The sequence below is a fragment of the Neopelma chrysocephalum genome, unplaced genomic scaffold, assembly GCF_003984885.1.
Source record: "Neopelma chrysocephalum unplaced genomic scaffold, ASM398488v2 Primary Assembly neopelma1_44, whole genome shotgun sequence".
Classification (NCBI taxonomy): domain Eukaryota; kingdom Metazoa; phylum Chordata; class Aves; order Passeriformes; family Pipridae; genus Neopelma; species Neopelma chrysocephalum.
Window position 1 is genome coordinate 25,127,274 of NW_020897703.1, and position 27,154 is coordinate 25,154,427.

At 43.3% G+C, this 27,154-nt stretch overlaps 1 protein-coding gene across 3 annotated transcripts in view; it reads left to right on the forward strand.

The window, feature by feature from the left end:
• Positions 1 to 27,154, forward strand: part of KALRN (kalirin RhoGEF kinase) — a 512,316-nt gene that overhangs the window by 438,872 nt on the left and 46,290 nt on the right. Inside the window, exons 37-43 of one of the 3 annotated variants that reach the window (XM_027679018.1) lie at positions 13,021 to 13,304; positions 14,115 to 14,219; positions 17,695 to 17,790; positions 19,376 to 19,506; positions 23,160 to 23,226; positions 24,394 to 24,497; positions 26,880 to 26,949. In XM_027679018.1, coding sequence (XP_027534819.1) covers positions 13,021 to 13,304; positions 14,115 to 14,219; positions 17,695 to 17,790; positions 19,376 to 19,506; positions 23,160 to 23,226; positions 24,394 to 24,497; positions 26,880 to 26,949 — 857 coding nt within the window. Of the gene's footprint in view, positions 1 to 3,330; positions 4,702 to 12,931; positions 13,305 to 14,114; positions 14,220 to 17,694; positions 17,791 to 19,375; positions 19,507 to 23,159; positions 23,227 to 24,393; positions 24,498 to 26,879; positions 26,950 to 27,154 lie in introns of those variants that run through there. The other 2 variants (XM_027679021.1, XM_027679019.1) reach the window with 2 other exon arrangements.

Below are 27,154 nucleotides of genomic sequence, written 5' to 3' on the forward strand. Positions count from 1 at the left end.
TAGAACCTGCACGCTGAATTTAGCAGTTAATAATAGAACAGCCATGGGGGTTTCTTCTCTGATGGGGAGAGACCCATTCTATGCTTCAGTTTACTATACAGGAGCTGTGGTTTCTCAGTACTTTAGGAAAACGGAAAAAGTATGTCTCCTACTTTGTGTGTTGCCACAAGTCAGGAATTGCTATTCTGTTGCCTTTTTTGCACCCCAGTACACTTGGTTGTTCCATGTGGTACAGCCATTGCTAGTCCTGGTACAACTCAACAACTTTGAAATCTTGGATCCCTGCAAAATTGTATTTCAGGCTGTGAAGTTCCATAGAGGGGCAAAGCCTGGGAGCTAGACCTGTTGGGAACCCATTAGCAAACATCATCCTAAGAACCAGTAGGTGGTTTCTGGTTGAGATTATTATCTTGTGTATTGGAAGATTGTAAATTAAACATGGAAATTTAATGTTGCTATGTACAGGAAAGCACAAGTAGAGTCTATATGTGAGTTTTGAGCGAAGATCCCCTGTTCACTAGCACAAGACAGCATTGAATTAGACGTTTAAGAAAGAGAGAGGCTCTGGCCCACGATGAGAAGGGACTGGATTTAGCGACCCTGGAGGTGTCTCCACTGTTATGTGTTCTGAGCATTTTTCCATGTTTATTTTTCACATGGAGCAAGCAGATCAGAGCACAGGGAAAAGCTGGGAGTGGCACATCCCCAGCTGCAGCTAAATCCTCTGAGGACACTTTTTCATGCAGTTCAACCGTGCTGACAATTACAGCTACAGAGTACAGCAGCCGAGGATGTGCCCTGTTATGCTGTGTTGGATTTTTTTCTCATCTCTTCATAATGCACATGCAGCTTTAGTGAACAGAGGTTTCTTGCATCCCCGGGACATGCGGTACAGTCATAACCTATCTGAAAACACATTACAGCTCAGTGGGTGCCCAGAAATTTTCTTGAGGTCATGTAGGAAACTGGTGACCAACTGCACATCAAATATTCAGCAGTGATAGCTTCCAGATTTACATGGACCAGTTGATTTCAGGCGCGCGTGTCCTGGGAAGCACATCCCGCACGTACCCGAGATCATCTTGTTCTGTGGCACCAGTTGGCTGTGGCCAGAACAACACCCACGGCGCAGTGGGGAGCAGCAGGGTTGTACTGGGGGGGAAGGCAGCACCCGAGCGGTGGTGAGGCAGGAGCACGAACCTGCGTGTGTGTTCCTTCTCATGGACTGGGATTCGCTGCAGTCCCGGATCAGATCTGCATATGTGGAGCACCCCTGATGAATAAGGCCCCAGCTGTCTGCTGCCACGGGAGTGTGTGCCAAGGCAGGCCATGAGGAGTGTTGCACAACGGGTATAATTTAACCGCATGCTGAATAAATACACTTTTGAGAACTCTTTTGAAGAGATGTTGCCTAATTAATCCTGCAGGGGGTATAATATGTATATTTTTGAAATCCAGTTTTAGCATCCTGCAATTAGCTTTTATGGCCTAAGGATTCTGATTTAAGACACTCTTTAGTTACTAATGGTAATCTGTTTTAATTAGAAATGCAAATGTATTTTAGATCCAAATGTGTCTGAGTGGTACAATGTAAAATGATGATTCACAGCGAATACCATTGAAGTGCCTCAAGTCTGGTATTCTTTGTACCTTCTGTAGTTTGAACCCTGAGGATCAGCACAATATTCAAGCACCACTCTCAGCTGAAGCATGTGGAAGCTGAATAGATTTCTTTAGGAAATGGAATAAGTATTAATCAACAGGGATCCTTTCTAGCATGGCAGAAGGAAAATCATAGCTTTAGGCAAGAAGGAGGCGAATGCTTTGAATGTTAGTGGTAACTTCAACTCCACAGTAGCAGAGCACAGCTCCTGCCAGGGCACAGGTGCTGAGCAGACAGCAGCATCTTAGTTGACTTTGTCTTAGTGTCAGAGAAGTTACTCAGGCTTAAAGATCCCAGGCTGCTCATAGGTAGGGGGGAGGGCTGTAGCTGCTCAGGGCTGTGTTGCTGTAAAATTTGATCTAGCAGTGTGTCTGAGACAAGCCTTTACAGCAAGGCAAGCTCCAGACAAATATCTAAAGGCTGATGCTTGTTGAATATTCACTGCAGTCACTTGTCCTGGAAATACTAAACTATGAGGCAGGTCGATGTCTGTGATCAGACATCTTACATTGCAGTAACAGATCACTTGTGTTTGACGAAATCTTTCTAAAATCAGAGCCTCTGCTGCTAGACTAATCCTTGTGTTGTGTTCAAGTAAGTGTTTCTTTTACCTGATTTCTTTGAAAGATGGGACCAAAAGAAAGCAACTACTCAGCAATAGTGAAGATGGCATTTGTAATGATTATAGTTTATTAGACATGTTGCTTGGTAGAGCGTTTTTACAGCTATTTATGATGAGAGTCAGTGATGCAAATGGGAATGAAGCAGTACAGTTTATGCAGTACACCTCTCCACATCTCTGTTAAGCTGGATGCAGAATTGTTTTCCATGAGGAGGCTACTGGTAGGGAGCAATGGTGTGGGCACCACAAAAGCTGTGGGAGGTTCTCTATAGCTCTCCAGAAGTCAAAATCAATGAGTTTCTTAGGACTAACCTTCCTGGGAAGGCTGGTGGCTGAGTCAAGGCTCTTGCACAGTTTCAGAGGGCTGAGACCTCGGCAGGGTGCTGCAGGGAGCACTCCTGTTCCCATGCAGCAGATGCTCTCTGAGACTTCAAGTTCATTTCTTGCTGACGCAGATAGAGTGTAGTAGTGACTTCGTCACCTGAAATTTGATAAACTTGTTGACTGGTATCAGAGGGAAGGTTCCTCACAGATCTTCTCCCTGCCCCAGAGCGCTGTCAAACAAAAAACCAAGGCGTAGATCGCGTGAGCCTGTTATATGGGACAGCGAGTGATGTTCTGGTTTTCCTACTTAAGCTGAATGAATGAAAGCTTCCCACAAGTCTAACTGATGGTCTTGAATGTGCAGTTAAAAGTCTCCAAGCTGCTTAGCCATTTCCCTGTGCTGTGTTCAAAGAGCAAAGCATCACAAGCACCAGCAGTTCTTATCTGTGTGTTTTATTTCTAAACCGCTGTTTGCATTGACTTCATTCATTACTTTTAATTCATCCCAACCAGTACCTTTGCTGTGAGCTTGTATTTTCCACTAGTATTTCTGGAGGACAAGAGTGTGGAGGAAGTTGCTTTGGGCACCAGCCCTGGAGGCTCCAGCTGCAGTGTGTCTGTCGTCAAACACCCCAACCTCGTTGTTCTTGGTGGTTACGTGGTGTCCACCCTTGCCCTGCACCACTTGCAACTTATTCTTATTCCGTTCTTTTCTTTTCAGGGGCTGTCAGAGCCTGAATAATTTAAGAGTGAACAAATGAGAGACGTTCATGGAGGACTCTGTTCTTACCTAGGCACAATTTGACAAGCATGTAGATTGCCTTGGGTTTCCACTGCACCTACCACAACTTTACTAAGTGAAAAGCCCCCTTTCCTAAACATCTGTGTCACTCTTGCTTAGTAAAGTTATTCAAGATCAGCGCCTTTGGAATTGGTTGGTAAATGGACAAAGACTTTCTCTTTGCCCGGAGCTCCTCACAGCCTCCAAGTACCAAAGAGAACTCCACAGCACTAGAAAGCAAGAGACAGCTGCTGAATGTTGGAAGCTACTGCATTTGGCAAAAGAAGCTGATGCTAAGATGCACACAGTTGTGTTTGTTTGTTCTGCTTGTTTTCTGTGCTTTCTGAGGCCTGTGTGTGCCTGGAAAGTTTAATGACCAATCCCTTCTTTCTCAACATTCAGTTTTTCTTCCCATCCCAAAAAGCTTTGGGTTCTGTTCTTGCTTTTTTTCCAATTCCAATTTTGTCATTGATATTCTTCTGTTGTTTCCATGAAGAATTGTTTGGGTACATAGCCACACTTTCCTTTGAGGTAGGGAGATCTAAATATGACATTCAAATGTCGTTGTCCTCCCTCCTCTCCCCCAATTCAGCAGAGTGATCCACCTTGTTGTAGAGATTGCTGGTTTCAAGTGTAAGGCAGAGTTGACCTTAGCAATGATGTCATTTAACTGAGAAATTACTTCAGAATTCTTACAGTAGCTCAATTTGGAAGCTGCTGAATGAAGCTGACCCTTGACACTTCACAAAAGAATAAGGCTTGTGTTGTACTAACGGCTGCTTGGAAACCATGTGTAATAAAGTTTGTTTTTGTGCCCAACATCCGGGATAAAAGATGGTATTTGCCGACTCTGGTACCCTTACGCTCCCAGCAGAGCAAAACTGCTTAGATCAAAGTTAAAAAGTCTGCTTCTATGTGGGTGTCTAAGCATTTCACAGTTCCTTATGCTAAAAGTAACAGTGTACTTGCAAAGGCCAGCAAATGCTGCTCTTCTTGTTCAGCTTCAAACGTGACATTTACCCCCTCATCATCCCATATAGCTTTACGTAAAGGTTCAGGTTAAAAGTTTTTTTACAGAACATGCATAAGTCTCCTATCAAAATATATCAAGGGAGATTTTTGCTCTGTGTTTGGGGCTTTGTTATTTTTGCTGCTAGCTACACTTATTCTGGAAACTTCAGGGTCGGGAATTATTTTTGTCACAGAACGAGGACAGTGTAAATACAAAATGTAAAGTAGAACTTAGAGAAGTGCTTCAACAACTTGTTTGACTAAATTGAAATAAATGTTGATTTGTTCAAAAAAAAAAAACATGCCCTTTCTGGATCCTGTTAGTCTTGACTTTTTATTTCCTTCCTTTGCTAAAGCGAAATGCGTGCCTCTGGCTCCAGAGATCTGCTTTCCCAGCTGTGAGGCATTACGGGAAGACTGCTCCAACATATGCTTCCAGCAGATGTGTTGGACTTGCTACTGCTGTGCTCTGAGCTGGTACAGGACATGTGCTGGGCACAAAGTTGAGGCAAGAGAATGGGTGAATGAAATCGTGTGTGTGCGGATAGTACATCTAGCCCCAAAGTCTGCTGTGTGGAGCAACTGCTTTTTTTCTGAGCTTTTCCACAGCCTTTCATTCAGTAAAAACCTATTCTAAAAAGCTGTTGCTTCAAGGTTCCCTTGAAGGTACATTATTGCCCTGCCTTGAGTCATATCTCATAGTATTTTGGGATAGGAGCTGGCTAGGAGCATCTCACTTACCAACACGTTGGTGGATTCACTGTGGATGTTTATTCTCTTATTATTCTTGTCATGAATTCACAGCAGCCTATGTGAAGGATCAGATGGGACTCTGAGGCAGGATGAATTGGGCTGATAAATGGAGACAAAAGGCTCAAACTTCCAACTAGAGAAGTTGTAGATACCCATCACAGTTGTAAGCTGTTATATGAAAACATATTTCTGAGTGGGACACTCAGAGAGGAGGACTGCAAGCGCTTCAGCTGCTCTTCAAGTGCTTGGTGCCATGGGGTTGAGTTGCACACTTTCCCAGGGTCTCTTCAGAGGCACAAAGACATGTTCTGCCTTCATGTGCAGCAGCTCCTCAGTTAAATGCTGATCTGAAGGAAACAAGACCCTGCCCTATATTCACCTGAGGACTCATCCTGCTCTTTTCCCCATGCCCTCCCTACCAGTCACCTCTGATGAAAGCTTAGATCCATATGAAGCAGCAGATACAATAGAGAATTCCTGCAGCTGTTCCTCTCCCTAGGCACTCTTGGAGAGTACCGAAGTCATGTTTTATTTCAGCAGGCTCTCTCTGTGCATTCCCCTTGTGCTGTTTCTCTCCCTGGAGACCCAGCTCACTCATTCAGCACGCTCTCAGGATTTCAGTAACTTTTCTTGCGAGGTCTCTTGGGACCACACGCCTCTGTGCTGTTCCTCCAGGCTTTTGGTTTTATCTCACTCTTTGAAACTTTCCCAGAACTGCAGTGACTTTTCTCTGACCTCCAGGAACTGGAGCTCTTGAGCCCTAACACTCTGACTGGCACAACCAAGACCTGGAGACTACTTTGAGATGTCTGCTTTCCCAGCACATGCTGGATGGAAGCTCCATCTGAGCAACACCAGCTAAAAATAAAAGCTATTCAACTGAAGCTAATGGCGGGTTGCCATCAGTTATTGCTCATTAAAGTGGATTGTCAGATGCTTAACTTCAGCTAATCATTCCCTGCTGCGAGATCGGCCTGGTATGAAGCGTACTCAAATGTGGGAAGGGGATTCACAATAACTAAATTTAGCTAAGGGTATAATTTCCTCCGACTCCCTCTGTAGTTAATGGAAAGAGAGAGGCTCCTACAGGGTGTGAGTCCCACTCTGCATCACCCTTGGGCAGAAGTGTGTGCAGCTCCTTGACTGCCAAGAGCAGGAGGTGAGCTACGGCATGACACAAAAATGAGCAACTCCGAGTGACAGTGTTTACCCACCCCAGCTGGGTGAGTGCTTGTTTTCCTCAGCTTAGGTTTCAACCTGCAAGTAATAATCAGAAAGTTGAATGTGAAAGCCAGCAGATAGGTGACCATTTCCCAGAGGCAAAACCCATATGCAAAATCCCCCAGCAGCATCTCCTGCTTTGTGGTGTGGCTAAAAGGAATTCTGCAGATCATTCTTTATCTCAAAGCAGCTCTTCTTTCATATTTCCAAGAAATACCAGCTGTTCAATAATGAAACAGTGTGTTCTGAGTGTTGTATGATTAATTTAGATTCTAGTCCTTTTTTTCCCCTGTTCTTTTTGGAACTTAGTCGTGTTTGCGTGTTTGGCAGTGAAACAGAAAGTCAAATTTTGAGTTTTTACATTACAGTCAGTGATCAGAAAGTTTGTCCGGTACATCTGCTACTTTGTCTATTGGACTAGAAACTTTTTTATAAAATATTTAACTTCAGACCATTATTCTTGAGTTTGGACAGAAGTCATTTCATCCATATAAATGGAGTTGTGAAAATCCTGCCAGATTGATTTGTGCCTTTTGATGGTACTTCCAGCTTGAAGCTTCAAACGATACTCCCAAGACACAAACAAAAGTCAGTTGAACCTTCTCAATTTGCTCATTTCCAGGAGATTATGGAGTTGGGGAGAGCGTTTGAATCTCCAAACAAAATTTGCATTTAGATTTCAATGGCATAGTATGAATGTACCTTTACCCTCTGGTGTGAAACTGGCTCCTACGTGGTCTCATCTCATTTTTAGCTCAAGCTAAAGCACGGGGCAGGTCTGCAGTTGGACACGTGCAGAGTGGCTGAGCAGAGCTGGGAGTCGATGGGGAGCTTTGGAAGTCTCCAGGGCATGTTTTGCAATTCCATTGCGAAAGTTTAATGTACTTCTAATCTAAAGCGCTTTCCAAGCCAGTTGTCCTCTGTCTTTGTCTGACATGGGCACTGAAAATTTCGTTGTGTTCACTTACACTCTTCACTAGAGCCTTTTTCAGAGGCAGTGCCTGAGGAGGCAGCTTATCTGTTGACATAAGAAGTTGTCAGATTCATGATGTACATTGTTAAAACCTAGTTTTTTTGCTTGAGGAATAGCTGTAAAGCGACTTTGTATTATCCAAATGTTGTTGCTTCCCAAACTTTTGCAAATCCATGCCAGGTTTTACAGGCAGAATAGGCTCTAACACTATAACTAGGATTGGTACTGTCATCTGCCTAAGCCACAAAGTTTTGTAACCGTGACTTGTGCCAATAAAAATGTTTCACTGAGCATGTTTTGGACATTTAATACAAAAGCACAGAAGAGACCAAAGAAGCAGTTTTCATACCTCGTTCTGCCATCTTTGCATCTGTCAATAGAGCTTTAGCCCTGAATCCCTCGAGCAGACCCAAGGTGGCTCTCAAAGCAGCATTTCCCAAGGGAGATCATAAAACTTCAAGAAACTGAGAGCTGTGAACTGGAACCTACGGCCTGTATGCTGGACATGCTCTTGGAAAGGGCAGGAGAGGGTGCATTTTGGTGGTTTAGATGATTCTTATTTGTTTATCGTGAAATTCTAACATAGGGGCTTTGAGCATAGGGTGGGTCTAGAAGATTCCTGCTTTCCAAGGTTGTTTTTTTTACGGAGATTCCTGTTCTTTAGGAAACTTACTCAAGTAAAGACTGAGTGAGTCTTTCACCCATGTCTGATTAAATTCTGTCTTTGTCAGAAGTATTTTACAAGAATCACCAAATGTGGAAAACGGTCTTTGCTGAGCACAGCAGATCTGATTTATGTGCTCATTGGTCAGATTGTCATTATTGGCTTTCATTCACAAGTGGAACTATTTCTGAAAAAAAAAATCATTGATTTAAATACACATCCTAGGAGGATTACAGAGTTCCCATTCTGGCTCATTTTCTTTGACTTCTGTGGAAAAATCTTTTTCTCTCAGTCTCTTTTTCTGGGATAAAATTTCTGGAGAAATGGAGCCATAGATAAATGAGAAGAGGATTCACCTCACCTAAAGCAAGATTGTGCCCTGCTCTACTCACCTGTCTTTATAGCTATATTCTGTATTATCTTCTGGTTATGGACACATATTTCTTTCCTATCATATATGATCTGTGATTATTATGTACCAAAAAGAGAAGCCTGATGTTTTCTTTGGAGTTGTTGTGAGAGGCCTTTCCCTTTCCCTGTTAAAGTGTTGAGTTCCTGCAAAGGAGTCTGGTGCTGCATGACTCTGATCAGACAGACCTCCTCTCCCATGTGTGCTCTGGGGAACAGGGAGGTAAAAATAAAATGCCTTGTATTTATGTTCCACCAGTAATTCCTGATGACTCAAATGGGAATACAACTATGCCTCTAAAACCAGGTTTGTGAAATTTTCATTTTTCCTTTCACCCAAGGTTGCACAGAACTGGAACCTTCCATTTTTCAAATACAAGAGCTGTGCTTTTATAGATGTCTGTTCATTTGAGCAGCAACAACAAACATTTCATGTCTCCAGCAGTGCAAAAGCACTGAATGTTAAAGCTCTTTGGTCTGGCTGAGTATCTCTCACAGTCCTCTTGCCAGAAGTTTTTTGGAGGTTTGCTTAGGAGTGTTTTGGAAACCATCATTTCTTCTGTCTGAATGAATGGTTTGGCCAGGAAATCAATCTAGCCACACGAGTCTGCTGACCTCCCTACACCCATTTTGCTTCACCAAATACCTTTTTTTAGACATGTGTGTCCTGGGACACTGGTGGGAGGACAACTGCTCATGGCAGTGTGAGGACAGCCACTGCTTCGCTGGTCCTTGTGGGCAGCAGCAGCTGCCTGAATTATCACGCGATGAGCTGCTGCATCTTTTCCAAAAGCTCTCTGGCTTTTCTTGAGCAAACTGTGTTTCCAAACAACTCCACTAATGCAGTTTGCAAAGCACATATGTGCTAGTGCTTTGCAAGAAAAGCACGGTAACGTGTTGTCCCCTTCCGCTCGATCCACCTGGTGTCTGGATCTCAGGCCAGTATCAAATGTCATGATTGATGTGTTTGTAGCTGTATGTGCTGCAGAAGCGGTGGAGCTCGCACAAGCTCAGCTTAGGAGCTTGTCTAAAAGGTCTTTCCTGGCAGATTTTTTTGTGTTTCATGTTTCTGTCTCTTATTTCACGAGCTCTGCTCTTCCCGGAGCTCCAGTCCTGCTTCTGCGACCATGTCGATCTGACCTGCTTTATGTGCAGAGGAAATCATTCTCAGCAGGGCTGGCAAAACAACAAATGTGACTTGCTCACAAATGTGCCCAAATTTGCAGTTTCTTTAAAAAAGAAAAGGAAAAAAGGTTATGAATATTGTGTGTGGACTCTCGGTGTGGCTTTTGCATAGTGCATGTGTGGTGGGAGTGGTAACTGGAATTATGAGATTGGGAATACTTTGTACCTATGTAGGGTGCTGGGTAGAGAAAAGTCACCCCACCTTGAAGGGCTCTAATGGTGGCTGCGGAGCAGGGAGGTTCATACCAGTCCTTCTCTCCCACCTCCCTGCCTGTCCTTCAACCACAGGGAGACTACATTACCATGTAAAGGGAAGATAAGGCCATGTTTCCAGTCTTGGGCTGCATGGGCCAAGCAAAGCCCAGGCTCTGTCCTAAATGCCTTACAGTGCTCCAGCAGGGCAGTTCAGCAGACAAGGAGAAAGAAGGGGACTTTGTATCTGCCAGGGCTGCATGACTGACCCACGTTTAGTAACCCCTTGGTAAACAGCCTTTTTCATCACCAAAGGCATGACCTTGAGCAGGAAAATCCAGAGCCTTGTTCAGGTGGGACTGTTGCACAGTGTAACACACCTCTCTCTGGAAACCTGTGGGTTGGCTTTCACCATGGCTTGTGGCTCTTGAGGGCTGATGTTTGGTCTGCAGAGTTTTCCTGGCCCTGGATTAAACTTTGGACAAAATTCTTGCAAGCAGGGAGGGTGAGCTGTGGGGCAGCTCGGGACTGGGGCTGTTTCTGCCCACCTGCTGCCTTCTCTGGAATGACAGGGGACAACTGACTGTCACTTCCCCAGGCCGGTTGCGCAGAGTGCTGTGGCAGGAGAGGTGCTGTGTGTCTGTCCATGCCCTGGCTGTGGCAGGAGAGGTGCTGTGTGTCTGTCCATGCCCTGGCTGTGGCTGTGCTGCCCAGGGAAAGGAGAAGGAGGCAGCAAGGCTGGGGTCTGGCCCTGCTCGTAAAACCAGGGCTGTTTTATGGTGGAAATGGAGGTCCCTGCCTCTTCCATCATGGACCTCAAGGTTCCTTTATCTGGATATGCCTTGAGCCTGCTGGGCTGACACAGGATCACACATCACGGTAATAAAACCTTCGGGTGGATGGGGTTGTCCCAGGCTCCATTAGCCTCCTGTCAACTCCTTTCCATTACCAGAAATTAAATTGGCAAAGTGCTGTCAGCTGGAGGTAGGGGTTTGGACTATGTTACTTACAAGCTGTAGTAAAAACCTCTCTGTACGTTAATCAGCAAGGTGAGATCAGCTTGTCGTCAGTTCTCCTGAACCTCCCGCCGAGCCCAGTCCCCACCAAAGGCAGTGAGTCTGTGATATGGCTGCTTGCTCCAAGTCATCCCTGGCAGTGGCAACCTCACAGAGTGATCACTTCCAACATTTCTCCTTCTGTGACTGTAGCCCAGCTCCCTTTGCACCAGTAATGGCCAAAGTTAATCCTCCTGCAGCAGCAGTGGTAGCATGGGCACCTGAGGGCACTCCTCTTGGCAAAGCCCCTTGCCAAGGAGCCCTCAAGCTTCCCCCACAGCCTGTGGAGCTTTCAGTGGGATGAGGGCACTTGGAAAGTCAAAATCACCATGACGAAACCCTGAATTTTGCTGATGCAAGGTGCACTGATAAACTCACCAAGCATCACGTGGAGCCTGCGAGGGGGAACTATCCAAAGGCTTTTGAGTGGAAGATAAGCTGGCCCCTGATAAACATTATCTTGCACTAGTTGATTTAACACCACTTCGTGTACATGAAATAACATCAACAGGAGCTGGCTAAACCCAGACCTTTCTGAGATAAGCCTGCTACTTTGCCCCTACGGAGGAATGTCAGTAAGTCACCTGGGATCCATCCTCCCAGCCCCTCTCTCACTTACTCCTCCTGTTGTCAAAAGACAGATGATTTGGATTTTCTTCCTGTCTGGGAAATGAACTTTGACTTTCTCTAGCTTGTTAAAATGATTCCTGTATGTTCTAAAAATCTAACTTTTGACCTCAGGTAGGTAATAAATTATTGGTTCAACTTCTGACTGAGGCTGTGTATGGTTATAAAATATTCTGACTCTCACAGTCTGTGTTGTACAAGCTGGCAGACAAGGCAGGCTGCAGTCTCTGCTCTGTGCACAGCCAGCTGGGAGCGGCAGCTCTGCTCAGAGCAGGTACAAGCTCTGCATGCTCATAGCAGGAACTGGCTTCTAAAACAACACAGGTAATGATTCTCTGGAAGAGTGGCTCTCCCTCAGCATTTGTACAACCCAGCATCTCTAATGATATTTACTGCTGAACTGAGAATATCTCAATGCACCAGGCTATGTTCATGTGTTATAACTTTGGTTTTTGGTGTCTGCTGGGGCAGATAAAATATTCAGAGATAACAGTCTAAAAATGTTTAGTAACGTCAGCTGACTGCTTTCTGATGTACAGCCTGACTTGTATTTTACAGGCATGTGACAATGTCTGAATTTTGTAAAAAAATCCTTCATCTTAAACTGTGTGGGATTAAACATCGCAGTCCCCGATTGCTCCTGGGGAGGGATTTGCCTTGCCACAGTTTCAAAAAGTTGAAAACAGGGCGCTTGTTCCTAAAGGGCAATTGAGAAATCTTTGAGCAACTTGTTTGTTTTGGTTTTAAAGCCTTACTGACATTGGCACATCTCTGGTCTATTGCGTTTGGGGGGAGTAAGGAGGTTGCACCCATTTCTGAGGTGCTAGTCTGAACATGTATATTGATGACTGCAGTTGAAAGCACTTCAGCAGAATCTCCTGCTAATGGGACTATTGGTTAATTTAAGACTGTCTTCTGTCTCATTACTGAGAGTTTCCTTTGATTTGAATAGTCATCTTTTGTAATTGTTCATTCCAGTTTCTTAGTTCTAGGGAATGTGTGAATTCTTCTGACAGGGTGCTTTCAGGGGCAAAGGAAATAATTTTAAGGTGCTTCAAAAGTTAGTAAGTAGTCTAACTAACAGTCATGTAATTGGGGTCTGAAAACAGCTGAGAAACAATTATGGAATCGGAACCTGACAATGTGTTGGTGGTTGTCAGGTCTCCTCTAGCAATCTGCTTTTTGTGCTTATTTTCTTCCTGGCAATTCACATTGAAATTGTGGGAAGAAGCTGAGAAGTTCAGTATTTAGCATGAAAGTCAGGCTTTCATGAAAAGCTAAATAACTTTGCCGTCTGTGATCTTTCATAAGGACAGATAGTGGTAGGAAATGAGAGAAGTGTGTAAGATTGTGGGAAATGCCCGTTGCAGGGCGTATTCCACTCTCTGGTGTGCAATAAAGTTTACACAATGTCCATAGGTCACAAAGCCTTTCATTGAGGCAGCTTGTATTTTCATGCTTAGTGCTGCCCAGTGCTTGACGCGCACCAGGGAGTAGAGGAGGTGCCGGTATGAGCTCTCACCTGCATCGCTTTCTTCCAGACGCGTATTCAGTCTCTGCCAATGACAACGGGGGCAAGTCTGATTCAGTGGCCAACTTACAACCTCAGCCATCCCTCAACTCCATCCAGAGCTCTCCTGGCCCCAAGCGCTCAACCAACACCCTGAAGAAATGGTTGACTAGTCCTGTGCGCCGGCTGAACAGCGGGAAGACCGAGAGCAACATCAAGAAACAAAAGAAGGTGCGAGATGGCCGGAAGAGCTTTGACCTTGGCTCGCCAAAGACTGGAGATGAAACCACTCCTCAAGGAGACAGCGCAGATGAGGTGTGTGTTGGTGTTTGTTGCGGGAAAGACCATGTTTCCAATAGTCTCTTCTGTGATCTGTGAGTCATGCTTGAGTAAACGCAGTTCCCTCAGGGTCTAGAGGGAACAGCAAATCATATGTAAAATCGCATTGTTTAAAGCAATTAAACAATGTTTAAAGCTGTGTTGCAAACAGCTTTGTCATCCAAAGAGCAATGGAATATATAGGGAAGAGCATTTCAGAGTTTGCAAATATTATTGTCCTTTGACTAGATTTTTAAATAGCCTGTTAGAAAGCTGCCAAAGATAAAAATGAAGTTATTCTTGAGGTTCGTATCAAGTTTATTCTACTATACCAGTGTAATTCCTTTTTGAAAGAAAATACTCAGCCATGTTTCTGCTAAATCTGCTGTGTTCCTGTACCTGCAGTTTTTCTGCAGGAATGTTCTTCACCAGAATAGTGCTTTCCTGATAAAGTGAATGAGGAATTAAAAGCCAAAAGTGCAAGAGATACTAACTGAACACAAACAGAGGAACACATTTTAAAAATTGTACATTGAACAGTTCTTATTTGAATGAAAAAAATACTATTCTATCAGCACACAGCTGTAACTGCCTTAGCTGCTTGGCTGACCTATAAACCATATTTCTGTAAGCCTTAGAATGCACCAGGATTAACTGGCAAAACCTTAAGTCTTTATTGCTTCTCTCCTATTACCTACAATTCTCTCCATCCAAAGCAATATTGACCCTGGGGGTAGGGCTCAGATAAAAAAAAAAAAGGTAAGAGAAACCCATCCCTGCTTCTAATTATATCTAACTTTTCTTCAGAAGAGCAAGAAGGGTTGGGGAGAAGATGAACCAGATGAAGAGTCTCACACACCTCTTCCTCCTCCTATGAAGATTTTTGACAATGATCCAACCCAAGATGAGATGGTAAGGCCTCCCCTACTATGTAATTTCTCTGTTTAAGTGCATTTCTCGCATAGCTATACACAGTGGTTTCATAGTGGTCTTCTAGTATCCAGAACTAGCCTAGACTTGTGCTTATAAGAGACTCCTAGAAACAAATCATAATCTAATACCTTTTTCCAACTGGATTTACAGATAGGACTAGATAAGCAATTTAGTCCTGGCATCCCATTTCATGACAGGTCAGTTGTGTGCTATATGTGGTCAGAAACTCCATTCAGACTAATATATCTGATTTAAAAGTGCTGTTGGTGTCTGGCTGTGGCACTTGAAATGGTATTTGGTGGCATCATGCTGGTGGTGGTAGTTCTCTGATGTTAAGTAGAATCTCTTGAGCATTAAGTCAGAATTTGCTATGGTAGATGGCACAGTGGCTTGCGAAGTCCTTCAGTTGGTCTCGGGATGAGAATCTGTGAATGTGGCTGTCACAGTGGTTTGCATTGACAGTCAGTACAGGTCCTGTCTGCACATGTCCTCCCCCACCCTTTCCTGGTGCTGTCGTTCTCCCTTGTAGAAAACTATCCTCCTGTTTAGAGTTTCCTGCTTTCCTGCTGACATCTGTTTTTAGCACTGCCACTTCTGTATCGCTATCCTCTGATTGTAATTGCTGCAGGCGAAGAAGCAAGGATAGGGGAGATTAATAAATTGTCAGACAAAAAAACAACCCAGAATGTTCTTGGGGAAGGTTCAGGCAGGAGTTTGGAAATACAGAGAGAGAAGGATGTAAATATTTCTGGGACTCTTGGAGCAGAGTGATGGAGTAAAGGATTTGGGGGCTTTCTGCTAATCTGTCAGGAAATGTTATGACATTGTGGTGGCAGCGAGACCAGAAGGAAGCAGCTGGAGTTGTGGACTCTTGCCCTTTCAGTGCTATGTATGCTGGTGGCTGTCTGGAGAGGGGCAGAGGCGAAAGGTCGGCGAAGCAGAGCTGTGGTGGATCCATGCCCAGCACAATAGCTGTTGCTCCTGGCTTGTTCCCCATGGAGTTTAGCTAAATGTTTGGGGGCTAGCTTGCTTTTTGTTTGGGGTGGGTTGTTTTATTTTGTTTTTTTTTAAAGAAAAACAAAACTGATTTAGGTCAGGTCACTATTTTTGGTGTCCAACATGCCATATGACTTCAGTATTTCTTAAATACATTTCTGACAGCATAAATGTTATGGAACTAAACTGTTTTCTGCTTCTGATGTCTGAGCTTTATCAAGTGTTTTGGCATCCTATTTCTTTACCCACTCCTAACAGACAAGATGCATCTGAAACCCTTTTTCTCTCTGGTTTTCTTCCCCTCCTCAACTTTTGTTATGAGGGAAGAAAAAACTGAAGCTCACAAACCTGGGTCCCAAAATTCCCTGGCACAGGACAGTGTTAGCAATGTTCGAACCATGCTGGAGCTGAAAGCTCTCTAGTGGTGTTAATTTGAGCACAACTTCTTGCTCATGTGCTGCCTCTGTGCTTACAGGCACAGGCTTAGGTTGGACCAGCAGCAGCAGCATGGGGCAGTAGCTGTGGAAGGGGGGGAGATGTCTGTGTGGTGTGGGAGGTGACACTTTTCCCTGAACCCATCTACAAGGCAGCAGTAATCGTGCCTCACTGCTCCTGGAGGCTCTTAAAAAGACAAGATTCAAGATGTCTTCATATTAGAAATTCATAATTTGCTCCCTGCAAAATAGAAATACCGTATTTCGATTTGCCCCACACAAACCAGACTCTTGTCAATCCCAGAAGTTTTATTTAACCCTGAAAGTCTTGTCAGCAGCAAATGTTTCCTTGCTCCCTTCAAAATCCTGCAGTTATTTACTTTTCAGAGATATTGAGCAATTTCAGTTCAAATAAGTGAGTGCAACAGCTGTTTAGTGCCTCCAAAAATTGGACTCCTCCTGCTAGAATGGTTATGTTTGGCCGTTATCATCAATATTGTCCAGTATCTCTTCAAAGTCCTTATTTTCAGTCTTTTTCTTTCCCTGGACATCTGTCTGCATTGTAGGTGAAACAGGCTGTCTGAGCTTTAACATTTGTATGAGATTCCTGCATTACCAGCCTAATTCCTTAATTATCAGCCTGATTACCTGTAGTTTTTGTTGTTGTAATTAGAATTGCTGATTAAATTTGTGAAAGACAAGACGATGACTGGCAGGCTGTTCATGTTTCTGCTCTATCACAAGGCTTCTCGTTAGGATTAATCTCCTTTGCCTTCTTTTTCTTCTCCTGGGGCTGTGTCACTCAACAGGAGAAACCTTCCCAAAGGGCTGCAGAAAGAGGTGGCCAGGTGCCTAATTCCTGCCATCACATTTCCACCTCTCATTCCCCAGCACTATTTAATCTCAGATGCGCGTTTGTTGGCACCTGCACAGTGACTTCACTGTAGTAGCTGCTCTCCAGAAGACTTTTATTAAGCAGCTAAGAGATGAATAAACTTTTTAATGCAAAATTTATAAAAATTAGCCATGCTTTAGTCTGTGTCAGCCTGCTCAAAGCAGGTTATAAAAGGGCTTATAGTTTTAGTCAGTGCTTGTATTGTACATACAAATGAGCTAATAAATCCCAGTTCCCATAGCTATCAAGTGGGTTCGGATGTTCAAAGTGAGGTTTCCCAGGACCAAGATCAAGGGGTGATATGCCCTTATAGAGTAAAAACCTTAAACTAAAACTGAGTATTTCTCACAGAGCCAGGGGAGTGCTTGGGAGCACATTGAACAGGTCTTGGTGTTTCTGGAGATCTGTAAATGGAGACATCCAAAGACACGACATGATGTCAGGCACCTAAAATCGAATACCTGTGACCAGCAGACAGGCATAGAGAGTCAAGACTGTGCCAGGTACCCAGGATAGATGAGACATGTAGGGGTGTTTTCTCTCCACTGGTTGCAGAGAGAAGTGAGGAGTTCCATGTTTTAGATGGCTGAAGTTGCATGAAGGGGAGGTGTCATCCAAGTTCATTTGGAGTTGCAATTGATCTGTGGGGAAGGGAGATGGAATTATTTGTTCCTCCCTCCCCTACTGCCTGTAATTCTATGTGTGCCTTGTGCTTAACTGCGCTTATTAAATATGTATGTATGGGGGAGGGGGGAATTTCTTACTTCTGCAGTAAGATGATCAATTTTCTGGAGTCTGTAAGACCATAGATGTCCTTTGAAGGAGGAACCAGCAGACTTTAGGAGTATTGTAACCTGCTTGTAAATGAACTTCAGTTCTTTGATGCTGTTCCCTGGTTCCCAGTCTTGAAACTGCTGAGGGAAATGTGTAGCCAGAAGTGGATGGCAATTCCATGCTTGTCTGATACGGCGACACTCGCTCACCTGTCCGTGCATGTGGCCCTCTAACCCTCCAGTTCCCCTTCTGTGTTCGTTCTCCTGCCTCAGAAGCTTCTTTGCTGACCGCTTGGTTTCCTACTCCCTTCTCATCCTTTTAACTTGCTTTTCCTTTGCAACCTGGTGTCTTGCAGTCCTCTTCTTTGCTAGCTGCTCGACAGAGCTCCTCCGATGTCCCAACTGCTGCGGATCTTGTCAGTGCAATAGAAAAGTTGGTCAAAACTAAGCTGGTAAGTTTAGTGTTGTGAAAACTGTGTACACAACAGGCCTGATGTGTCTGTAGGGAAGCACTTTAAAGGCTACCTCTTGCTTCTGGTTTCCTTGCTTTCTACCTTCATCTGCTATGCTTTTATTAACCCGTGTGCTCTGCTTCTCAGTAGTGTCTAATGTTTTTGCTCCCCATATGAGGTGAAGCCCGCATCTCGCATAGACTCTACACTGCACAGTCAAAAGTCACTTCTGGAGTGGGCTTTGCAGAGCTTTGCAGAGTACTGTTCTCCTTCTGGGGTCTTGTTGGTATTCAAATATTTTACACAGTGGGATGTTTTGTTTGTTTTGTTTTAAAGCTTGTTCTGAGGCACGGGAGTTTTACTGTGTGAATTTGTTTGGTATTCTGGTTTCTCTTAAAAAGACCCTCTAAAGAGTAGAACTGCTTGAAGTACCACAGCTGTGCTTTAATTTTACAAAGATTCATGTGGCACTTTTAATCTGCCTTGTCAACTCTTTCTTACAGGGACTGGAATTAGCAATAAAAATGCTTTGGAATTAATTTGTTCAAAAATTTCAGTGTTGTACGCTCTCCCTGTCTGATCCCATGTCTGTTGGACAAGGAGTAAATCCTGTTTCATATCCTGGCTTCTCTTAAGTTTTCCCTAAGCAGTTCAAAATCTTAAAATCAAAGCTAAACCTTTTTCTACACGTTCCAGGACCTCTAAAAGTAGCTAAATGCTTTCTTTGAACAAGTTAAAAGCAGGATTATGATGGGCCTACAAAGGTTCATTTCCTTACATATACTGGAACAGTGAAGAGAGAAGAAAACCAGAACAATCATTAAATTACTGCAGCTCTGTGCAAGCAGTTTTATCTAGTGAATCATTTCAGAAGGTTTTGGTATTTTCTCAGTTTGACATATTGGTACATGGAAAGACTCAGCATTCATAGCGTGCTTGATAAGGAGTGATGGGTGAAGGAGTTCTTTATGGGAAATCAAGAAGGATATTCCCAGAAAATTTACTCAAAATAGTTTTATTCCATCGAGGGACTAAAAAACTGAAAAGTATTTCATTAATCCAGTTAGACATATTTTTTGAGGTTATTTTATTTTCTCTCCCCCGCATACAGTCTATTAGACCATTACAATTACTTTCCAGGGATTTGGGGGAAGCTTTAATTATTATGGAATGTTACTGTGTGTCCATCTTTCTGTTTCTTTTTGTGTTTTACTTTACTACAAGAATCCCCATTCAGCTTTTGGCAGAGAATCCTTGACCACATGTAGCCTAACAATGGTCCTGATTGAGACATCAGGATATTTCCAGGTTGTTTTGAAATAAATTGGAAAAGTTTTCTTGGAGCTACTGGAATATCTTTTTCCAACTTCTAACAGAAGAACATTTTCTCTGTTTTAAGACTTTTTTTTGTGGGGTCCTACATCAACTTAAAATTAGTTTGGTTGTGTTTCACTAAGTCCTGCAGGAAAGTGTTGCTGAATACTCTGCTTGGTTTTAACTGTAGTGTTGATTGCAGAACTGACTTGAATATTTATGCTGGAGTTCAAGGACTATCCTTATTCTGTTTTCTTTGGGGTTTTTTTAGACCCTTGAAGGAGGATCTTACCGAGGAAGCTTAAAAGATGCCACTGGCTGCTTAAATGAAGGAATGACACCTTCAACGCCCCCCCGAAACCTTGAAGAGGAACAAAAAGCCAAAGCAATGAGAGGCAGAATGTAAGTTGTGTTGATGGTTCTTCTTTCCAAAATATACACCCAAGGAGGACACAAAGCAGCACTGAAAAAGTGAATGAACATGGAACTGGGAGTAAAACTGTGTTCTGCTTGCTTCTAGTTTTTGTTAAAAACTTAAAAACACTTCATAAAAGCAATTCCACACAGGAAGTTCATCATCACTCTAAAATGTACAGCTTACCCCAGATAGCACATATCTAGTGCTGTAAAAGCCTCTGAACAGCTCAACAAGTATTGCTGAGATGCTTGCATTGGTAATTACTTCATTGCCAGCAGTGAAATCAGCTCTCAGAGGGGGAATATGTGGTTGACCTTGTTAGCTACCTTCAAGGAATAGAATAGAGAATCCCACTAGGATTTTTTGAATGAGATAATTTTTTTTTGCCTTAGTTATTAGCAGGGGAAGAGACAGGATTCAGATGCGTTTGTGATGCACCACTGAAGAAACCCTTCATTTGGGAAACCCTCATGTTCATGGTAATGGGAGAGAAAAGAAATGGTGACAGCTCATGAAAGTTATTTTTTAAAATTATCTTATACTCCCTTAAATGTAAATAAAAAATAACACTTGTCCCTTCAAAGCCTATAATGATTAAAGCATTTCTTAAATGCATAGTTTAGCTGAAGAACACAGAGAATTGGAGAAACAGAGTCAAGAATTATATGAAAGAGAGCTGAGGTAGCTGTTTTCTTTGTATCACCTCTTGTGCTAACAACAGTAACTGCAGTGATCTAGTCGAATGGTGGATTGGGGGGAAAGTAACATTCCATACAGCTCTCATTGGAGTATGGAAATGTGAGAGGTAGAAGAAGAGCAGCCCATTTGGGAAAGATGCCAAGCAGGGAAGGAAACCAAGCTGGGGAGAACAAGGAGGCCGTTAGGAGTAGAAGAGGAAGTAGGAGCAAAGTGTCACAGGTCTGTGAAAGCCATCATTTGCTCCTGCAGTTTGTTGTAGGAAGCCAGAGAAGTGATACAGTGACGAACTGGAGCAACTCCCAGCAGCAGACAAGGACATGACACTCCTGGATGTGTTTCTGAATGGGAGAAGTTTCCTACTTAGGCAGCTGTCAGCCTTCCTGCAGAGAACATCTCTGCCCATGAGTGTCTCCTGAAAGGTCCTCAATATTGCAGGTTCTGGACTTTCTCTAGCAGCAATTCGTTATTTAGGTAACTGGCAGAAAACTGCAGGTTGCAGTTTTAGTGCAGAGACCTCTGGCACTGTCAGCATAGTTACAGGAACACAGGAACACTCTCTAGCGTGTGATGCTTCTGGCAGGGGAACTGGTAGCGTGTTATGTGTAATTAATTAGTAGCTGCCAGAATTCCAAACACCAGGATGTTTAGGAGCACCTGCTAGTGGCTTTCAGCACAAGACATCTGTCTCTGCTCCAGTTCCTTTGTGTCTGTGTTCTGTATCTCTGCAGCTTCCTGGGCTTAATTCCATAGTCATGTGAAGCAGCTGAGCTCCCAGCTCGAGCTGTGATCCCCTATTCCCTCACAGAACAGCAGCTGAACCCTTGCACAGGCAGGGGCAGTAATGTCCTGTGGCCCTGGCAGCACACATGTGCCGGCAGCTGGCCCTGGTTTTAGGAAAATCCAATTCCATCAGGCTTAATTGCTGCATTTCTACAAGCAGTAAGACCATAGTCTTATTGAGTGTCATTGTTCAGTATGGATCGAATACAGAGTTACCAAAATATACAGATATTCAGATTTAATCAGAAGTGAGGAGGCTCTACCCTTGTTCCAGTTCGTACCATTTTAAATACAGCTGTGTAGTCAATACCTGCTGGTGACCAGGGCACTTTGCAAGCAACTGCCTGCCCTTGCTCCGTATTATTAGAGGAGAAGATGAGTGAACTTGAATTTTTGGCTGCATACGTCTTAGAAACCTTAAATTTGATAGTACCTCTAAGGTGCTGTGTCAGGTATGCTTCAGAGAACGAATAGAGATGGTCAAGGTTGATTTTTCTGCTTGCTAGGAAGAGGGGAGTTGAGGGAATGCTGGTGCTGAGTTTAAGGCAAGCAGTGGAGGTGCAGACCTTGGATCCTAATAGAGATGTAAATGTGCAAGTTTCATCTGTTCACCAGAAACCTGGTTGCTGCACTGATTTTTAATAAACACCCACCTGCCTGCATGACTGGCAGCATTATATACTGCAAGCACCTGCTGCTTCACTTTTAGAGCAGAATTTGGCCAGATAACCTTGTAGGAGGGAAGGGTTCTCCCCATTCCCTCAGCAGCTCTCTGAGCTTGTGGGTAGCAATGCAAATGGAGGGTGGTGCAAGCTGAACAGCACCTCCCAGCACCCGTCCCGGGCAGAGTGGAGGTGGTGAGCCTTTCACAAGGGCACAGTGGGTCAGCCAGCGAGAGGGGGCTGTACAGCACACGCCTGCTCAGGCCACATGGTGCTGGACTGTGAAAGAGCAGCCTGTTGCCTTTTGCCCCGCACGTGTTTGCTGCCCAGGCACACAACTTGGCAGGGTACTTCGGAGAGCACAGGCATCTGGTGTGGCCGCTGCCAGCCCTGCCTTCTGCCAAGGGGGATGGATTTCACTCTCAAACGAACAAGAAGCTGTTTGACCTTTTTCTGACACGTGTCCTAAGAATCGCCTCCGCTTTGTCTGAGCAACAGACACGTTGGGAGCGCAGCAGGAGCAGGATTTATTTTCTCAGTAACTCCTCCTAACTAAGTCTCTCCTTGCAACACTATTCTGTTTTCTTTCCCCTCTAGGTATTTTAAACCAGCCTTTTAGCACTGTTTGCCCTCAGCCCTATCACTTCAAGTGGGTCAGTCTGCCGATTGATGTAGACATGAAAGCACTCCTCTATCTAGTTAGCCTTGTTACTGCTGTAGCAAACTTGAGCACAGATGGAGTTTATTTGTCATGTGCCAAATCTGTGTATTGGCGTAATTGAGAGACAAACTGTCTGCAACAAGCTGTAACTTTTTGAAATTGTCCTCGAAAGAACATGATGTGATTAGTCAGTTTGACTTACTTAGGAGGGGCTTTTTTTAGCTTGCTGTTGTTTGCATGCATCAAGCCTTCATTAGATGACTCTCCTACGTGGGATTATTAGCTCTGAAATCAGTGTTAAAACATTCAACACCCACACATAGATTACCTAGTCTGAAAGATTAAGCTCTTAGTTATGACGGGAGAGGGGATTTGTTTTCCAAGTATTTGAAACTTCCGAATTAAAACTTAATTGATGACTCTTGGGCAAAGCCAGAGGAACTGGGGCAAGAAATCCTCTCCTGCTTGCCGCAAAATGGGTCAGGACATGTCTCCAGTGTTCTCAAGGGGGGCTGTGTAGGGCATGGGGGAGGGGGAGGTCAGGGAGGGGTAGTTCAAAGTGCAGGCAGCTGGTTGTGCTGCTGCTCTTGCACCATCCTGGGCTGTGAGGGCAAAGAGGGATAGGAGGAAAGAGTGGTTAAGAAAATTGTGACTACACTGACCTGAAATGTGACATTTTTTTTCATTTACATTCCACTGAGCTCTAAGTGAGTGACGAGTGACACATGTTATGTGATCTGAGTGACAGCGGGGGTTTATGGTGAAGTCATATGTGGTAAGAGGAGCAAACATCAAGGAATGTGTTCAAATATGTGTGTGTTCTGTTTTAATATAGGTTTGTCTTAAATGAGCTGGTACAGACTGAAAAAGACTACGTCAAAGACTTGGGAACTGTTGTGGAGGTGAGCTGAAGCAAACTCTGCTATGCAAAATGTTTTCCCACTAAAAAGCACCATGCTGACAAGTGACAACAACAAAAATACAGCATGAGAAACAAACTGCTTTATTTTGCACTCTGCTTCCATGGTCCCCTTCTCATGTTGACAGAAACAAGGAGAAATGCCTTTGGAAACTATTTTTGTTTCCATCTAACAAACGTTGTATTTTAGGTTCAACTCCAGTGTGCAAAGATTTTTCTTGGCTACCCTGCTTATGACAAACTCTTTCTGCTGTAATGCAGCCTTGGGGGCAGAGATGGGGAATTAACTTATGCTTCTACCACTTATTTCATGCTTTTTTTCCTGTCATATTGAGTAATGGTAACAGATACTTATACTTGAGTTTGCACCTGGGCTAATGTTCTGTGTCTGAGTACATTTCTAGAAAGTGGGCTTGGATCTGTGTTGAGGTGCATGTGTGGACCATGGATTATTGTTTTGAAAAAAAAGCCTGAGAGAAAGTAGAGTTTGGGGGTTTTTTTCTGTTAAAAAACAGTCTTTTTTTTATTTTTAAAACTTCAACTTGTGAAGTTCCCTAGGGATCACCTGTCAGATCCAACTTACTCGCAGGGTCCATTTTTTTTCCCAGCAAGGACTCAGATCTGGAGGCATGTGATTCACTAGTGGCATTCACCAGTCCAAGGAGAATTATCAGCCTATCTGATTTTCAAGAGCTTCCAAACTTGAAGACCTTTGTGTTATGTTCTGTTTATATCATGCACCACTGACAAACCTGACAGGGCTGCAGTGCTCCCAAGGCTTACAAATAAACTCTCAGGAGTTGTGAGAAATCCTGTTCATGTGACTCTTTAAACTTACTGCTTGGCTTTGTGCTCTCACAAAATACTCATGGTGATGAATGGAAGAACTCTGTACAAAGTTCTTCTTCCTCTTACTAGAGAAGCCAAGAGCTTGATAAACTACTTTGTTTAACTTTTATCTTACATTTACACTTGTCACTTCAATTACATCTAATAGTGGTTTGTGTAAGTATTGTAGATATTCTAAACAAATTCTTTAAAGTTTTATTTTAGGCAAAGTGTGTAATTTAAAGTATCTAGTTGGGTTTCTGGTTTTAAATTGTACAAGAGATATTTTAAGCATGCCGATCACTGATCCTTAATCCTAAAGGGCTTCATGAAGAGGATGGAAGAAAAAGGCGTTTCTGAAGATATGAAAGGGAAAGACAAGATCGTATTTGGCAATATTCACCAGATCTATGACTGGCACAAAGAGTAAGTTTTTGGTTTAGTTCCTTTTTAAGCACCTTTCTAACCACTGTCCATAAAGGATTCGGCTATATGGTGTCTGTATGTCTAAGTTGCTTTTAATTGAACATCAGCAGGTCATTCAGGGCTGAACTTCCAAAGGACGTTGCCTGTCTTTAAATGGTCTCTGTTGGTTTGTAAGTGCTGCTTAATAACTTCACAAATCATGGCTACCTTGAATCCTGAGAACATGTTCTGATTCATGTGCTTTTAGCCACAGTTTCACTGTACACTAAATCCTGATAGAGGGCTTTGTCTACCCAACCAAAACCGGCACAACTGCATGATGCAAAGCATCAGTCTTACATGAAATCATTTTTCCCAGTTAAAAAAAAACAACAACTTTGATGGGCTATAGCTTTGCACTGCCTGGCTTCATGGGAGGGTGTTTGTCATGCTGTCTCTGATCACAGAAACAGCTTTATGATGGTTCAAACACCATGCCAGGAGTGCTGGTCAGTGTGACAGAAATGCTGCACACAAGAGTCTGCTCTGTGTCAGAGCTGTGCTGCCAATGGCTCTGCCACTCCTTGCTGGGGAGCCGCAACAAGAGGCTTCACTGGGAGATACCACTGCGGTCCATCCACAGCTCCTGAGCTATGGCTCATAAGCATTCCCAACATGGCTCTCGGAGAGTTGCTGCTTATGGGGTATTTCCTGGATCCTCAGAAAAGCTATTGAGACTGCCATAATTGTGTTTCATGGGTCACAGCTGTAGGCTCAATTCATCCTACTGATGTGCAGTAGCAGTGCTGGAAAGTCATGAACATCTTCACACACAGCTGATTGGATCATGAAGGCTGACCATACCAGTGGTGTTTGGCCAGAAGGGCGATAAAATGCAAATTCCTTCAAGATCCTTCTCACATGAAAGCCCTGACATGCTTTGGCCTAGTTGATGCTTTTGGCTCTGAGTTAGGAACTCCATTCCCTGAAAATCTTACAAGTAGGTTTTGAAAAGCTGCTGGAAACACAAACCCTGGGCCATTTCCATTCACTTATGAACAATAATCTCTTGCTTATGGACAATATGATCATCATTTCAACTCTGCCACTCAGAAATACTCTACAGCTCCAACTAACTAGAATTTGAGCATGCATGGGCAGACTTGAGCAATGGATGCTGGGTGGATCTTCCTTCAGCTCTGGACATTTCCCTCACCCATCAAGCACAGTATCCTTCCCATCATGTGTCCCATAGGTGCTTATCTCATAGCCTGGGCCTATCCTTGTGTTCTGACAGATGACCTTGTGAGCACAAACTAAGAAATGTCAGGAAAAGCTTCACCATATATTAAGTTGATTCCCGCAATGGAGCCATTCCTTGTTTAAGTGTGATGGTAGGAGTTTTCTGTAACTCATAGGAAAGGATTCCCTATTTTTAGTTCTGCATATCTGGGTCAAGAAGTCTATTTAAATGCAGATGAATGTAACATTTATAGAGGACTGAGTTATGGGAGCAGCTGTATCTAATGGTAGTAGCAATGGGGATTTTTAGTTGGGACAGATGCCCAATTTGCATCCTTTTTTTGTGGTTCTGGGATTTCTTGGGACCAGACCATTGCAGGCATGTCCTCTCCCCAAATCTGGCTACTGCAGTAAATCCACAGAGGCATTTGAGACAAAAATCCTGAAGTGAAAAAGACTAAGTTCATGGATAGGGAAACTGTCGGGATTTGCCAGCCAGATAGAAAAATCTAGCAGTATTTCTGAAGTTTACTTAAGCTGATTTTACCTCACTTTTAGGCATCCCAGTATATTCTTGATAAGGGCATTTGTGGTGGAATGAATGACCTTCCCAAAGCTGCAGGCCAAGATAGAGATGGTGTTTATGAATTACATATTATGATTTATTATGAAATTAACAACAGTGACAAGCAGAACATACTGTAACTCCACCAACAAAACATGTTGATTTGTTCATTCAAGTGGAAACTGTTGCATCTCTTTCACATTGACCAGTACTCCAAATCTACTCATGCAACTGAGAACTCCTGGTAAAGCTTTCAGTTGAGTTTTCACAAGTATTTTGGTACATGGAAAAGTTTTACGTTGGGAGTTCTCAGTGTAGGAAAGCAACTCTTGCAATTAGTAATCGGCACTTTCTGAAAATTGAAACCACTGTAATAGTAAAGAAGAGCAGACAGTTTGCAAGAAAAGACCTCCACATTTCACAGCTCTCATCTAATGCTTTAGAAATCCCACCATTAAGGGCTGAAGCCAAGCTTACCTTTTCATTTATTATTGAATACTGTAGCTAAAATTGTACTGACATATCTGAAGGATGACTAGTTTGCTGCTGGGATGGCCTAAAGAAGTATTCTGAAATGTTGATGTCCTTTCTTTCAGCTTTTTCCTGGTTGAACTGGAAAAATGTCTTCAAGAACCTGACCGTTTAGCACAGCTTTTTATTAAGCATGTAAGTTTTATTTTGTTACCTGTATCTAGTACAATTGTCATTTAGGGTGTGATGACTCTTCTCCAAAAACATCTGTTAGTTTACATTTACATGTCTAAACTTAATTTAAACATCAATTAACCCTTTAGTTATGCATTTTCAAGTGTGCAGCTGAATTGCACTAAGGCATTAATTAATTGCCTTCTTGCAAACAACTTATTTTGGA